The sequence below is a fragment of the Rhinatrema bivittatum genome, chromosome 3, assembly GCF_901001135.1.
Source record: "Rhinatrema bivittatum chromosome 3, aRhiBiv1.1, whole genome shotgun sequence".
Classification (NCBI taxonomy): Eukaryota; Metazoa; Chordata; class Amphibia; order Gymnophiona; family Rhinatrematidae; genus Rhinatrema; species Rhinatrema bivittatum.
Window position 1 is genome coordinate 273,834,275 of NC_042617.1, and position 14,253 is coordinate 273,848,527.

Below are 14,253 nucleotides of genomic sequence, written 5' to 3' on the forward strand. Positions count from 1 at the left end.
GTGGGTTTTAGGGTTGTTTTAGTGTGCCAGTTTTCCCGCCCTCCCCCTTCCCCTCCCCCGATTTACGATTTTTGACGATAAATCGGGGGAATTCCTATTAAATATCGCCTCTAACGATTTTTGACGATTTAAAATATGTCGGACGATATTTTAAATCGTCAAAAAACGATTCACATCCCTAATAACCAACTCTACGCACACGATACTGCCAAATGCACTCTAACTTACCTAGAGAAGGAAGCCTCGGCATCCAGGCTATAGCTGCCCCTGTTGCCATATCTCCTTGTTTACCTTCTCCATGGAGCACAAACAACTGATCCGATTGCCTGAAAGATTCAGAAATCTTCAAGTATCTCATCCAATGCCACTTGACATCCAATGCAAGCAAAAAACGAGACCCACTCTCATCACGAACCCTGCCAGCGTGAGCAGGGGGATAGAGTGAGTCAAGTGAAAGTTCCAAAACCACTTGCGGCAAGAAGGAAGGTATAGCATCAAACTGTACCACCCTTGAAGGCAGGCACAAAGACAGCTCACGACAAAAAAGATCTCACAGCCTGGAAACCCAACATGCTGAACAGATTGCCATGAGAAAAAATGACTTCAAGGCAAATAGCTGCAAGTAATGCCCACACAGTGGACGAAAGGTGGAGCTCATCAAAAACAGTCAAGACCCGATGAAAGTCCCTCAGCCGCACTAGTAGCCGCACGGGAGGTTGAAAACGGTTAACTCCTGTCAAGAACTGGGACACCTCTGGATAAGAAGATAATGGCCACCGAATACATGCCTGCTATAACAAGCGAGAGTTTCTCTCCATGGCATAGCCACGGGTGGCAGGAAAAAAATGTAGACCAGTCATCTGAGCTCACAATAATTGTTTATTTAGGAGATGAGGTAAAATTACAAATGTAAAAGATTCAAATTGCCCGACTCTGGCCAAGTTTCGCCTATACACACACACATATATGTATATTTGTGTACAGACACATGCATTGCATACATGCATTTATTTAATTGTATGTATGGATCAATTTTATTAGAAATATTTTTAAAATATCTCTATTACTCAATCATAATTAATGGATATAACACTGCTTTCTGAACCTTATTGATTGTGTACTTACATGTCATTAGTAGTCACATATTAAATCAATGTATTATACTTAGCCTCATATGTATTGTAAATATATTACACTTCAGAGAAGTTAAACAAATCAGCTTTATCATATACCAGAAACAAACACAAGAATACATTTAAAACCGTTGAATGAAATTAAATACTCCGGATTTAGTTTACTATTATCTCGCCGTCATTGCAAGCCAACAGAATGTGCATCATAACTGATTTAATCGATGCACATTCCATTGGTATGTGTATGTGTGTCTGTCTGCATGCATGTGTATACATGAATACACAATTTATTAATTATGTTCTTTTAATCATATATGAGCATCATATGTGATTCCTAGATTGGTTTTGATACTGTACAGCTACCTTGAAATACTCAATCCAACACGGTGCTGTATAACTAGCTGTTACAGTCCCGGTACGCGAAGGTTCGCGGACCGTCCCTCTCCCTACCTCGGGGCTGATTCGGACGGCCGCGGCATCTCAGGCCTCTGGGCCTTGCTAGGCCTTGCTGTGACGCTCCCTCCTTGAGGGAGAAACTGCTGACACTCTCCGGCTGGTCCCGCCCCCTAGGCATGTGCGCACATGCAGGGGCCTAGAATTTTAAGGGACCAGCGCGGGAAAGATGGCTCCACCCTGAGGATGTTGTAGGATGCTTTCAGGGATTTAAACACTGCAGCCAGCCCTACTCTTTGCCTTGCAACAGGTTGTCTCGCTTAGAGTGATAGTTGCTTGGTCCTGACTTCGGATTGTTCCTGACTTTGGCTTGTTCTTGATTTCGGCTTGCTCCAGATTGGCTCTGTCTCCAGGTCCATAGCCTCCTGCTCCTGCTTCCCCCTGGTTCATCTCCCTGGCTCACCTTGATCCCTGGCTTGTCTTCGGTTTCTGTTGTCTGCCGCCTGCCCTGACTGCTGGTTTGTCTCCACGATTTGCTCCACTGCTGCTTGCCTCGACTCGGACTTCTCTTGAACTCTCTCTCCAGGAGACCCCACCTGGTAGGAGCACTGGATGGCCGGCGCCATCTTTAAAGATGGCGCCGGCCATCTTTAAATACAGCAGCGGCCATCTTTAAAGATGGCGCCGGCCAGCCAGTGCTCCTACCATGTGACAGGGGCCGACCAATGGCACGGATACCCTGTCATATGGTAAGGGCAAAGGGCCATCGGCGCCATCTTTATGAGTGGCAGCCGACGGCCTGAGAATGGGAGATCGCTCCCAGGACCACCACTAGACCACCAGGTAATTTTAAAATGTTTTGGGGGGATAGGGAGGGTGGGGGAAGCTAAGGGGTCATTTTTAAAGGGTCGGGTGAGTTTTTTTTTTATCGGGCCATCGGTGCCATTTTTGAGTGGCAGCCAAAATGGCGCCGATGGACCGAGAGCGGGAGATCGGTCCCCGCGCCCCCACTGGACCACAAGGGTACTCGTAAAAAGCTTTGGGGGGGGTTCGGGAGGGTGGGGGAAGGTAAGGGATTCGTTTTATAGGGTTGGGGTGGGTTTAGGGGCTTTTTTGGTGTGCCGGTTTTCCCCGCCCTCCCCCTCCCCCAATTTACGATTTTTCACGATAAATTGGGGGAATTTCTATTGTATCGCGACTCTTACCGATTTTTGACGATTTAAAATATATCTGACGATTGTTTTAAATTGTCAAAAAACGATTCACATCCCTAGTCGCCGCATCTCAAAAAAGATATAATTGCGATGGAGAAGGTACAGAGAAGGGCTACCAAAATGATAGGGGAATGGAACAACTCCCCTATGAGGAAAGACTAAAGAGGTTAGGACTTTTCAGCTTGGAAAAGAGATGGCTGAGGGGGGATATGATAGAGGTGTTTAAAATCATGAGAGGTCTAGAACGGGTAGATGTGAATCGGTTATTTACTCTTTCGGATAGTAGAAAGACTAGGGGGCACTCCATGAAGTTAGCATGGGGCACATTTAAAACTAATCGGAGAAAGTTCTTTTTTACTCAACGTACAATTAAACTCTGGAATTTGTTGCCAGAGGATATGGTTAGTGCAGTTAGTATAGCTGTGTTTAAAAAAGGATTGGATAAGTTCTTGGAGGAGAAGTCCATTACCTGCTATTAAGTTCACTTAGAGAATAGCCACTGCCATTAGCAATGGTTACATGGAATAGACTTAGTTTTTGGGTACTTGCCAGGTTCTTATGGCCTGGATTGGCCACTGTTGGAAACAGGATGCTGGGCTTGATGGACCCTTGGTCTGACCCAGTAAGGCATTTTCTTATGTTCTTATGTTCTAATGTCAGAGACAGATGTTGAAAATGAAGTGAAGAAGCCAGGAGGAGAGAAAAGAAATGGACAGTAGAAAGGAGACTCTGGAAAGAGAGTTAAAAGAAGATAGAGGGAAGTGGGAGAGAAATTGGGACCAATGCAATAAGAAAACTAAGATGCTCAGACAATAAAGGTACAAAAAAAAGCATTTGATTTTCAATTTAATGTTTGAGATATGTTCATTTTGGGAATGTGCATCTTTGATATCTTTATATTTTGTTTAGTACAGGAGAAAATATATTTCTGTTTCTATTTTTCCAATGTACCTCATGCAAAGATGGCTTTTTGGGTTATCATGTTTAATTTTTGTCTACATATTTCTGTTTCTAGTTTAGGGTCCCTTACTCTGTATTAGGTAAAGGTCAGTTAGTTCTGTGTAGGGATTTGTAGCAGTTTAGCTTGTTCTGTTGCAAGTGTATTAGTGTTCTAGGGCCTGGTGTAATATATTTGCAGTGCTGTCTTTTCCTTGCTGTGTGCATTCTGGGATTTAGTGCTGATACAGGTTTGCTCTGTAGATCCTGTGTGTCTTTTGTAGGGCAGCAGATTTAAAACAAATTGGAGAAATTCTTTTTTCACTTAAGTGTACAATTAAGCTGTGGAATTTGTTGCTGGAGGATATGGTCAAGGCATCTAGTATATAGAAGGGGTTTAAAAGAAGTCTGACAATTGTTCCATAAACAATCATTAGCCAGGTAGACGTAGAAAAGCCAACACTTATCCTTGGGAGTGAGCAACACAGAACTGGAGCTACTCTTTGGGATTTGCTGAATACTTCCTAATGACCTAGATTAGGAGACAGGACGCTGGGCTCAATGCACCTTTGTTCTAACCCAGGATGGCACATCTTATTTTCTTATGTTTTGTATTACTTCAATGTGCCTGGCAGCGGAGAAAGTTTGTGTTCTGATTACTAAAGTGACACCAGAATTTGAGTATTAATTTAAAGTTTACAATATAAAAGTATGATATTCAATTATGCATTTTGACAGGATTGTTCTTAAGGGTGGGGGAATGGAAATCATGATTGGTTCTGTTACCAACATTTTGGTGGGGACTCTATAGGTACAAACTCTGAGTTTATGTAGCTAGCATTGATTCTGGGAGGACTTGGTGGCATGTTCAAGAGAGATGCGGGGATACTCTGCTGGGGACAGGGGAGGTGCTCTGGACTTGAGAGAAAGAGACTACTGGGGATTAGGGGGGTGGAGGCAGACTTGATAGAGAGACTCATCCTGTTACCCATCCTGTCCCCAGCAGTCTTGTGCACTCTCAATGCACCTCCTCCATCAGTCTGTCCCTCTCGCATCATGGGAAGCGCGATCATTGAGAGCGGGAGAGAGAGACTGAATGACTGCTTGGGGGTATATGGGGGGATTGGTTTGTGGATAAATGTATAACTAGCATGGTCACATTTGTATGCCTAGTACTCACCCAAGTTAACCTCAGGCCCTGCCAAAATATGAATTCTGGCTACACCACTGGTTGCTCTCTGAACCCTCAGGGTGGTAAAGACCAAGCCTGTAAGCAAATCTTCCGGCAAAACTTCCAAGAGTAATGGATTTCTTTTTGAGAAGTTGAGGACCTCGCTCCTCGCACCAGGCCTGGAAAATCTCCAACTCTAAAAGAAGCCCGAAAGATAAAACACTTTGTGGCCTGGAGCAAAGTGGCAATCACTGCAGAAGAAGACCACACTTCAGCAACTGAACTCTCAAGGGCCAAACTATGAAACAAAAGCGACCCAGAACTTGGATTAGCACGGGTCCCTGAAGCAATTGACAGGCTTAGAGAACTGCCCATTAGCAGCCTCTGCAGAACAGCAAACACGGCCTCCAGAGCCAATCTGGAGCACCCAGCTTCAGTCTGGCTAGCAATCTTGAGATAGAGGATGCCTATCTATGTTCCATGGCAATACCTGAACAAAAGCACCATAATTTTGTATTTTCAGACTGCTAACGGAAGAATCATGGTACTTTTGCGAAATTGGACAATTGCAACGTGTTAACAGGAGTTAAAAGGCTTCTGTGCTGCTGCCTATATGATTGATGTAGACCACTGTCTACACATTGTCTGACAATACCGTGCCCAAAAGAGCTTCCAGCCACTCAGAGCAGACCAAAATGCCAGATGGACTGCACAAGCCTCCAACTCCTGACAGTGAGTCCTATAACTCAGTTTGCATCAGATATGAGAACCAAGCAGCTCAATGCCTCCAGGGAAATCTCTCCCTGAGATAATCCGCTTGTAGTCACCAGTTCAACTGGACTCTCATCCTCAGGGGCAAGAGAAGCCACACTACACACTCCTGCGACTGCGGATGCCACCGGGAAAGCAACGTGCGATGAAGAGGATGCAAGTGCGCCTACTCACAGAGGACAAAATGGCAACCGTTGACCCCAGCAACTGAACAATTAAATTCTGACTGCAACTCTCCAGCAGAATTAGTCTGCCCAGTGCCAAGCTGACTGCACACCGAAATACTCGTGTCTGCGATGACTGTAAATTATCTAGATATGTGCGTCCTTTGTGTAAAGGCACCAATACTACCACCATGACTTTGTAGAAAGTTCATGCGCGCAATCACCAGGTCGAGGGATAATGTCTGAAAATGATAATGACATCCCAGACTGGCAAAGTTCAGGAAATGCTGATGTTCCTGGCAAATGAGTAGTTATGCCTCCATCAGAAACGCAGATGTAAGGAAATCCTCTAACGCAGGCTTTTGGGGTTTTTTTTTCATAAGGAGTCAAACCCTAAATTTTCTTAAGAACAATAGAAGAAGGGGAATAGTGGCCCGCAAAAAAAAAAAAAATGGTTTTCTTCTAAATGGTCTGGGAACAACAGCCTGGATAGGGTAATCTCTATCACCATTCTATTCAGTAGAGACTTGCACAGAGAGAGCACAGAAGCATCTAGAGGAATTCCAGAGCATAGTCACCCCTTATGCCTAGGATCTAGCGGTCCATGTAGTCTGGACCCACCTCTAAGTCAGTAGGTGAGTCTTTGGACCTTCATTGTGAAGAAGGAGGAGCTCTGGTACTGGAGCGTGTGTCTTAGATGAATACCCTAAAAGGGTAACCTTGTGAGATTGTGTTACGCTTGGCAGTTTGCGGGCTATTCTCACAGACCACCACTCTCACCTGCTAGCCGGCTGTATGAATGCACCGCATCCCGGTGCGAAGTTGCAGCTCCCTGCACGCTGTACTGCCACCTACAGCAGAGGCGCTGCCAGTGCCGGGCCCTGATGTTTCCCGATGTCGGGGGAGGATCTCCTCCAGGATACTCCACTCTGCTGGGCACTGCTGGCTTCACAGCTGTCCCTTCCGATGCTGACAGCCTTCCTCCAGCGCTACTCCCCAGGCCTCCCATTGGCGCATCCCCGTACACCCAATTGAGCTCTCTTAAAGGGCCAGTGGCGGGGAATCTTGCAGAGATGTCGCCTGATGACATCACAACTCCTTTTGGATGCCCTTTCAATGCTTCGGCAATAGGTAGCCTCTTTGGAGTCGTGCTTTGCCTTAGCGTTCTTCACTCCTAATATCTGTTCCTGGTTCCTGCTGTGTTCCTGATCATCTGTCTCTTCATCCCGAGTTCTTGTCTTCCTGGTCAGTCCTCCTCATCATTACCTAGTTTTCTTCCTTGTTCCCGTGGCTTCTCATCCTCCATTGTCCCTTATCTCTTTGGTTTGGACTTCTGGCATTGACCCCAGCTTGGACAAAGCTGTTTGACCTCCACCTGCCTCTGACCTCCACCTGATTATTGTTGTTGATTGACTTCCACTTGGCCTAACCCTCTGCCTGACCTTGACCCTGAGTGTACTCACCCACCTCTGACCACAGCCTGACTCTGATTGCCTGCCGCTTGCCCTGAACGCTGCTTGACCTAACTTCGCTTTCCCTTACTGTGCTCATCCGCAACATCTTCTACGCAAGGGATCTTCAACTCCACAGATACCCATGCCTAAGTCCAGCCGGCCCTGGCACCCGAGGGCTCAACCTAAGGGGAACGAGGGATGGTATTGTTGAAGCTCCAGTTGGGCCTCTGCTTCAACCAGCTCCACCTGCTGACGGTGGGGACCTGCAGGGCTCCTCCTTGCAGGTTGCGCCAACTCCCCCTCAGCCCAAGGGTCTACTTTCGCAAAAAGACTGGACCTTAAAATTGTAGCCACAACTGGCATGAGGTCGCAATTATGAAAGCTCCCTGTCTAGTGGCTGTCCACATTAAGTCGCAGCTCACATTGGCTAGGAATATGGACTCTCTCAGGTTCCATACCGACTACCAGGGAGTAACAAGATGTGATCTGTAAATGCATTGCCATGGCTGCAAGATCTGCCTAAGGACAGTCTCAAACCTTTCCTGAGCACCATGTAAAGCTGTACCTATATATACCAGGATGGTGGATCACTTGGTATCCACCTTCGGGAATCACAACTGCACCCTCACTGTTTACCAAGGGTCACAATCCCGCTAAAGCGCACCCTCCAATAAATTTAGATTCAGAGGCACTCCATTTAAGGACAATGAGCCCTTAAACCACACCCAGGAAGACAAAGAAAACATGACACCTTGAGTAGGGTGACCAGTAAGGAGTCCTTCTGCACACCAGCAGAGTCACCTCCAGCCACTTCGAATGTCTTTGGAGTCTGAAACAACAGACCTGGCAACTCATCTTTCTGAAAAATGTAATGAGGCTCCAAATTTGGAGGAATCTCCCCTTTGTCCAGAAGGAGAAACCCAAATCCCCAGCAGAGCTCTCCAATGTATTGTCAAGCATATCCTCCTGAACATACCCAGGAACCATCTCACCATGGCGCTTGCACACAGTGGCAGAAAAGTGGGAGCCTGGAGTGTCCACTGGGCAGCCCTGCAGAAAAAACCTGAAGACCCTGGGATTCCAGCCAGAAAAAGGAGGATGGGTCCATTTCGGAGCCCATAGGCCCAAGACTAATGCTGTTGGACTGACCCACATCTCTTGTAGATGTCTAGGACATGAAAAAATCAAGAGGGAGGGGATACATTGTATCTCCTTTCGCCCCACTCCCCTCAGTCTGAGGGAATGGTCCAACATCAACGAAACCATAGTAGGCAAAGCATCTTGTCCAACCAGCACTGACACAGACACAGAGAAGGCGATGGTTCTATTGCCTTTATGTGACAAACCGCATAAATTTAATTACACCATACACCCAGTGCCAGCTGTCTTTATATGACTTCATTAAAACAGCTACACTTGCATACTCCTGCAAACAAGCTTGTCCAGAAGGGACCCCCAAAGGGGCCTGAACTGGTCTCAGCTGCAAGGCTGAGGCTTGAGTCTTAACCTCTAGGCCAGCCGAGTTAGACGCTGAAACCTGTCCCCTACACCATAAATGTTCTGGGAGAACAAACAGTATGCGCTCAGACAGGATGCACTCAAACATTAAATGCCCAAACAGTATGCATTCAGCTAGTAAATGCTCAGCTAGCATGTGCCCAAATATTATGCGTCCAGATGTAGGTGCTCAGATAGGAGGAGCCAGACAGAGTGCATTCAATGTGTGCTCAGTATGCGCTCCAATAACGTGTGCTCAATACGCGCTCCAATAATTTGCGCTCAGTATGCGCTCTGATAGTGTGCACTCGGTACGCGTTCCTATAATGTGCGCCCAGTATACGCTCCGATAGCGTGTGCTCAGTAAACGCTCAGATAGTATGCGCTCACATGGTGGGCACTCAGATAGTGGGCAATTTAAAAAGTGGGTACTCAAATAGTGGGCGCTTAGTATGCGCTCAAACCACAACCCCCCTGCGCTCTTTATAGGCCGCAGTCCTACACACACAATCACAAGAGCACCTGTGCATTCCCTTCAGTGCACTGCCACGGGGTGTGCGCACACGCCATTGCGCGTGAAAACATGCCGCGGTGGCCCCTCCATGCGGCTGAAGAAAAACGAGCCTTACAAGCGGGGCCCAGCCAAGGGCTGCTCAACCCACCAAGTCCGCACCGCCTGCTCTACACTAAACTCCAAGGAATGTGTGAGAGAAAAAGGGGGGAAGGAATGCTGAACACCCAGCGTCGAGGGAAGGAAAGGGAAAAAATCTCCCTAAACTTTCTCCTCATTCCCTTATATTTATTTATTTATTTTTTTGGCATATCTGAACTCAGCCCTCATGACTGAGAACGTGAATGGGTTTCCGGCTATTGGGGGGGGGGGGGGGTGAGAGAGAAGGTACAAGCCGTCACTGCCGAGCCTCCGTCTGGCTCCAACTGCTTATCTTTTTAATCCATGCCTGGGGCAGGCTGCGGTACTGAAAATGCTCAACTGAGGAAGGGACCCACTAGTATCATCTCAGGTCAAGCAGTGTTCAAAATTTCTTCTGTCTTCTCCTTTCCTTTCATTAATATTTACCACAAGCAAGTCCCAGAAGGGAAATGCATGTCCACCATCTGCTGAAGACAGAGAATACTGGCGGGCTGATGTCAGGGCGGGACTATATGTCCATTACGTCAGCTTTTGCTCCATCTCTATTTGCTGGTAGAGGTGCATAACCCACTAGTGTGGATTAGCCTGCCTGAGTGTAGAGGAATTTATCATTGATTAGTACTTCCAATCAATCATATGGCACTTGCTTTCCTCCCCTGCTTATAGGGAAACCCTTGTATTGCCACTACAGTACAGAAAAGAGATGTTCTCTTTTTGTGACTTCCTTTGGAGGAAAAATGAGGGAGAGATGCCATCCAATCTGTCCCATGGACTATACTAAATTCTCCCTCCCCTGCTCAGCCCATGGGGTTTTACACTTAGGATATCCTTGATGCAATGCAAAATCTCAGTTACGCTTTGCAGAGGATTCTGGGAGTTTCAGGAGGGCTCCAGCCTTCAGTTATGCAACATTTAATTTTGTTTTGCCTTTTTTCTAGTAAGATGATACTTACGTTCATATATATTGTTGCTGAATTTAATTTTCATGATACAAGCTGTAACTTCTTGTTATGCTACAGAATAAGTAAGCACATGTTTCAGGGATGAAGAAAAAGCAAGACACCCAATTTCTTAGAATGAATTTCTTCTTTGGTACTGTGAGGTAGTTCTGGATCCAGTGCTATTAATATATCATTGAATTATATGTGTGATGATGGAGAAAGAAGAAGAGTAAAAGGACAAAGAAAGGAAAAAATAGAAGAAAAATGTAAGGAAGGGGAAAAGTGAAAAGAATAATGCCAGTTTATGACCAGAGAGAGACTGAGGAGACGGCCTTCATTTAACTCAGCAGTGAGCATTTTTTTCTTTTCTTTTTCTACTATGTTAAAAACCTCTGGACATGAACTTTCAGACCGTATGAGTCTATGGGAACTTTTCCATAATGCTGCTTCAAGAATATTCATGGCAGTGAAGACGCTGGGAGCTGGGCTGGTGGAATTCCAATGCTTCTGTTTCAATGTATGTTTATGACTTTTATTATACTGTTGCATGGTTATTGGAAAATGATATGTTAACTGACAGGGCCAGTGTGTGTGTGTGTGTGATATTTTTGCCCTCTAAGAACATAAGAACATCCCATACTGGGTCAGACCAAGGGTCCATCAAGCCCAGCATCCTGTTTCCAACAGAGGCTAATCCAGGCCATAAGAACCTGGCAAGTACCCAAAAACTAAGTAGATCCCATGCTACTGTTGCCAGTAATAGCAGTGGCTATTCTCTAAGGGCCAGATTTTCAAAGGGTTACATGCGTAAATCCTCCTGCGCACGCCACGCCTATTTTGCATAGGTCCGGCGACGCGCACAAGCCCTGGGACACGCGTATGTCCCGGGGCTTTGTGAAAGGGGCGGGGCAGGGGCGGGACCGAGGCCTCCGGCACAGCAGCTGTGCCAGGGGATCATGCGCCGGCACTTGGCTGGTGCGCGCAACCTACGCCTGCCCAGAGGCAGGAGCAACTTATTAAACAAAGGTGAGGGGGTGGAGTTAGGTAGGGCTGGGGGGTGGGTTAGGTAGGGGAAGGAAGGGGAAGGTGGGGGGGAGGAGTGGAAGGAAAGTTCCCTCCGAGGTCGCTCCAATTTCGGAGCAACATCTGAGGGAACGGGGAAAGCCATCGGGGCTCCCCTAGGGCTCGGCGCGCGCAAGGTGCACAAATGTGCACCTTGCGCGCGCCAACCCCGGATTTTATTACATGCGCATAGCTGCGCGCGCATGTTATAAAATTGGGTAGAGATGTGTGTGCTCCGCATTGCGCGCACAAATGTACGCCCGCGTGTACCTCTTAAAATCCGGCCCTAAGTCAACTTGATTAATAGCAGTTAATGGACTTCTCCTCCATGAACTTATCCAAACCTTTTTTAAATCCAGCTATACTAACTGCACTAACCACATCCTCTGGCAACAAATTCCAGAGCTTAATTGTGCGTTGAGTGAAAAAGAACTTTCTCCGATTAGTTTTAAATGTGCTACTTGCTAACTTCATGGAGTGCCCCCTAGTCCTTCTATTATCTGAAAGATTAAATAACTGATTCACATTTATCTGTTCAAGACCTCTCATGATCTTAAAGACCTCTATCATATCCCCCCTCAGCCGTCTCTTGTCCAAGCTGAACAGCCCTAACCTCTTCAGCCTTTCCTCATAGGGGAGCTGTTCCATCCCCTTTATCATTTAGGTTGCCCTTCTCTTACCTTCTCCATCGCAACTATATCTGTTTGGAGATGCAGTGACCAGAATTCTCCACAGTATTCAAGCTGCGGTCTCACCATGGAGCTATACAGAGGCTTTATGACATCCACCATTTTATTCACCATTCCCTTCCTAATAATTCCTAACATTCTGTTTGCTTTTTTGACTGCTGCAGCACACTGAACCGACGATTTTAAAGTATTATCCATTATGATGCCTAGATCTTTTTCCTGGGTGGTAGCTCCTAATATGGAACCCAACATTGTGTAACTATAGCATGGGTTATTTTTCCCTTCATGCATCACCTTGCCCTTGTCCACATTAAATTTCATCTGCCATTTGGATGCCCAATCTTCCAGTCTTGCAAGGTCCTCCTGCAATTTACCACAATCCGCTGACAGTGGTAGATATATAGAGTTATGGTCCCCCTTTTACAGTATGCTCTCTCTCTCTCTCTCAGCTCCATTCAGGACTGGTCCTAGCGTTACACCTGACTGATAAAGAGTTCAGAAAGGAGCTGTCTGTATTGGTGATTGAGAAGAGAGGGAATAGAGAAAGAGAAGATAGCCTGTTCTACCAACAAGGTACTGAGAAGCCCAGGGAGGAAAGGCACCTTTTCCAAAAAGCTCACTGTTTATGGAAATTCTGTGGAGTGTTATGGAAAGAGACCAAATCTATTTTTTTTGTATTGGTTTCAGCTGGTGTATTGTTCCTGCTCATTAATTGCCAGTAAAGACTTATTTTTGAGCAACAGAACTTGAGTCAGTGTGGTGATTTTGGGGTAACTCAATTGGTGCATAGAAGAGCCCCAAGGGCCTTGAAAGATTGCCTCTTCCCAAACCTCGGGAGGTCAGGAGCTCGTGCCTTGTCAGTGACCCTCCCTGTGTGTCCCCCTGCCAAAGAGCTAACCGCGACAGGGGCTTCATAGGCAACATAGGCACGGGCCTAGGGTGCCACATTTTGAAGGTTTCAAAAAACTAGGATTCTTCCATGCTCTCCAGTCTCTGAGGGATTACTCCCATTCTTCAATCTCTAAGGGGGAAACGCGGATGCGTCCCCCTCCCAGTCTTGTGTATGGGTATTGTAATCACAAATGTGGCCCTGCACAGAAGGATGGACACGACCTGCCCATAAGATGTCCCTTTATTAAAGAACGCCTAGAGTGAAACCTGGCTCCCTTGAACTATATAGAGCCTTACCAATTGCTTAGTGTGCTTAGGACTAGTTCTGCCCAGAGCACCCAACTAATTCAAGCCATGGGTGACACAACCTGCTTTTTAACATAGTAAATGAGTATCGGATAAAGACCAATGTCCATACCCAGTCTGCCCAGTTGAGATTCTTTCTTTAAGCTTTCATCTTTTAGCATTCTGGGATTTGCCAGCCTCCTTTAATTGTCACTACAAATCGCATGGCTTAAAAGGGGAAATGCCATCAAAGTATAAATTTCATCATGCTTAGGCCTGAGTAAAATCAAGACTGGAGTTGGTGAAGGAGAAAAGCTAGTTGAAAAGTACGATCACGGGCGGATTTCTGAATAGAACGTTCTAGTGACTCGGGACTTCGTGAGACCTTGCTAACCACCTTTGCTTCTCCGAGGAGCCTGTGCTCTCCAGCGATCAGTCCCAGACCCAAACCCAAACCCAATGCGCTCCGCTGCCTCCCGCCATTCATTAAACGGCAGGAGGCGCGCAGTCCGCATTCCGGCAGCGCCTCCCGAACTTGCCCTCCACATAAGGAAAGCAAATCCCCCTTCCGGCGGAATGTTCGAACCGGCCAATCAGAACGCAAAGAGCCGAGCCGATCGGCACAACCTGAAATGACAGAGGTTAATTCAGGTGGGTGGAGCCAATAGCCTCACGTGTATTGCTTAGTGACGTTGCCGAGGTAAAGTGATATAAATAGCATCTCCCGCCAGCCACTTTCTCAACCATCTCACTGGGACTCATAATGAACGCAGGGTGAGAGGCTCCCTCTAAGCCATCTGAGCATCGGCAGCTGCAGCATCATGGTGAATATGGGGGGTGGGATGGACATTGGGCGTGGAAGGAGTTGTGTTGAGGAAATCCCGGCCCGGAGCCTCCTTCCCAGGGATCCTTGGAGCTTCCTCTAGGGGAGTTCATTGTTAAAGGGAACTGTCACGTGATTAGAGCACGTGGGGGCTGGACTAGGGAAGAACAACTGCAC

The 14,253-nt window shown here is 46.7% G+C and overlaps 1 protein-coding gene across 1 annotated transcript in view; it reads left to right on the plus strand.

The window, feature by feature from the left end:
• The first annotated feature begins 13,954 nt into the window (after positions 1 to 13,954).
• Positions 13,955 to 14,253, plus strand: part of LOC115087457 (tubulin alpha-1C chain-like) — a 29,015-nt gene continuing 28,716 nt past the window's right edge. Inside the window, exon 1 of the mRNA XM_029594669.1 lies at positions 13,955 to 14,077. Coding sequence (XP_029450529.1) covers positions 14,075 to 14,077 — 3 coding nt within the window. The 5' untranslated portion in view covers positions 13,955 to 14,074. The remainder of the gene's footprint in view (positions 14,078 to 14,253) is intronic.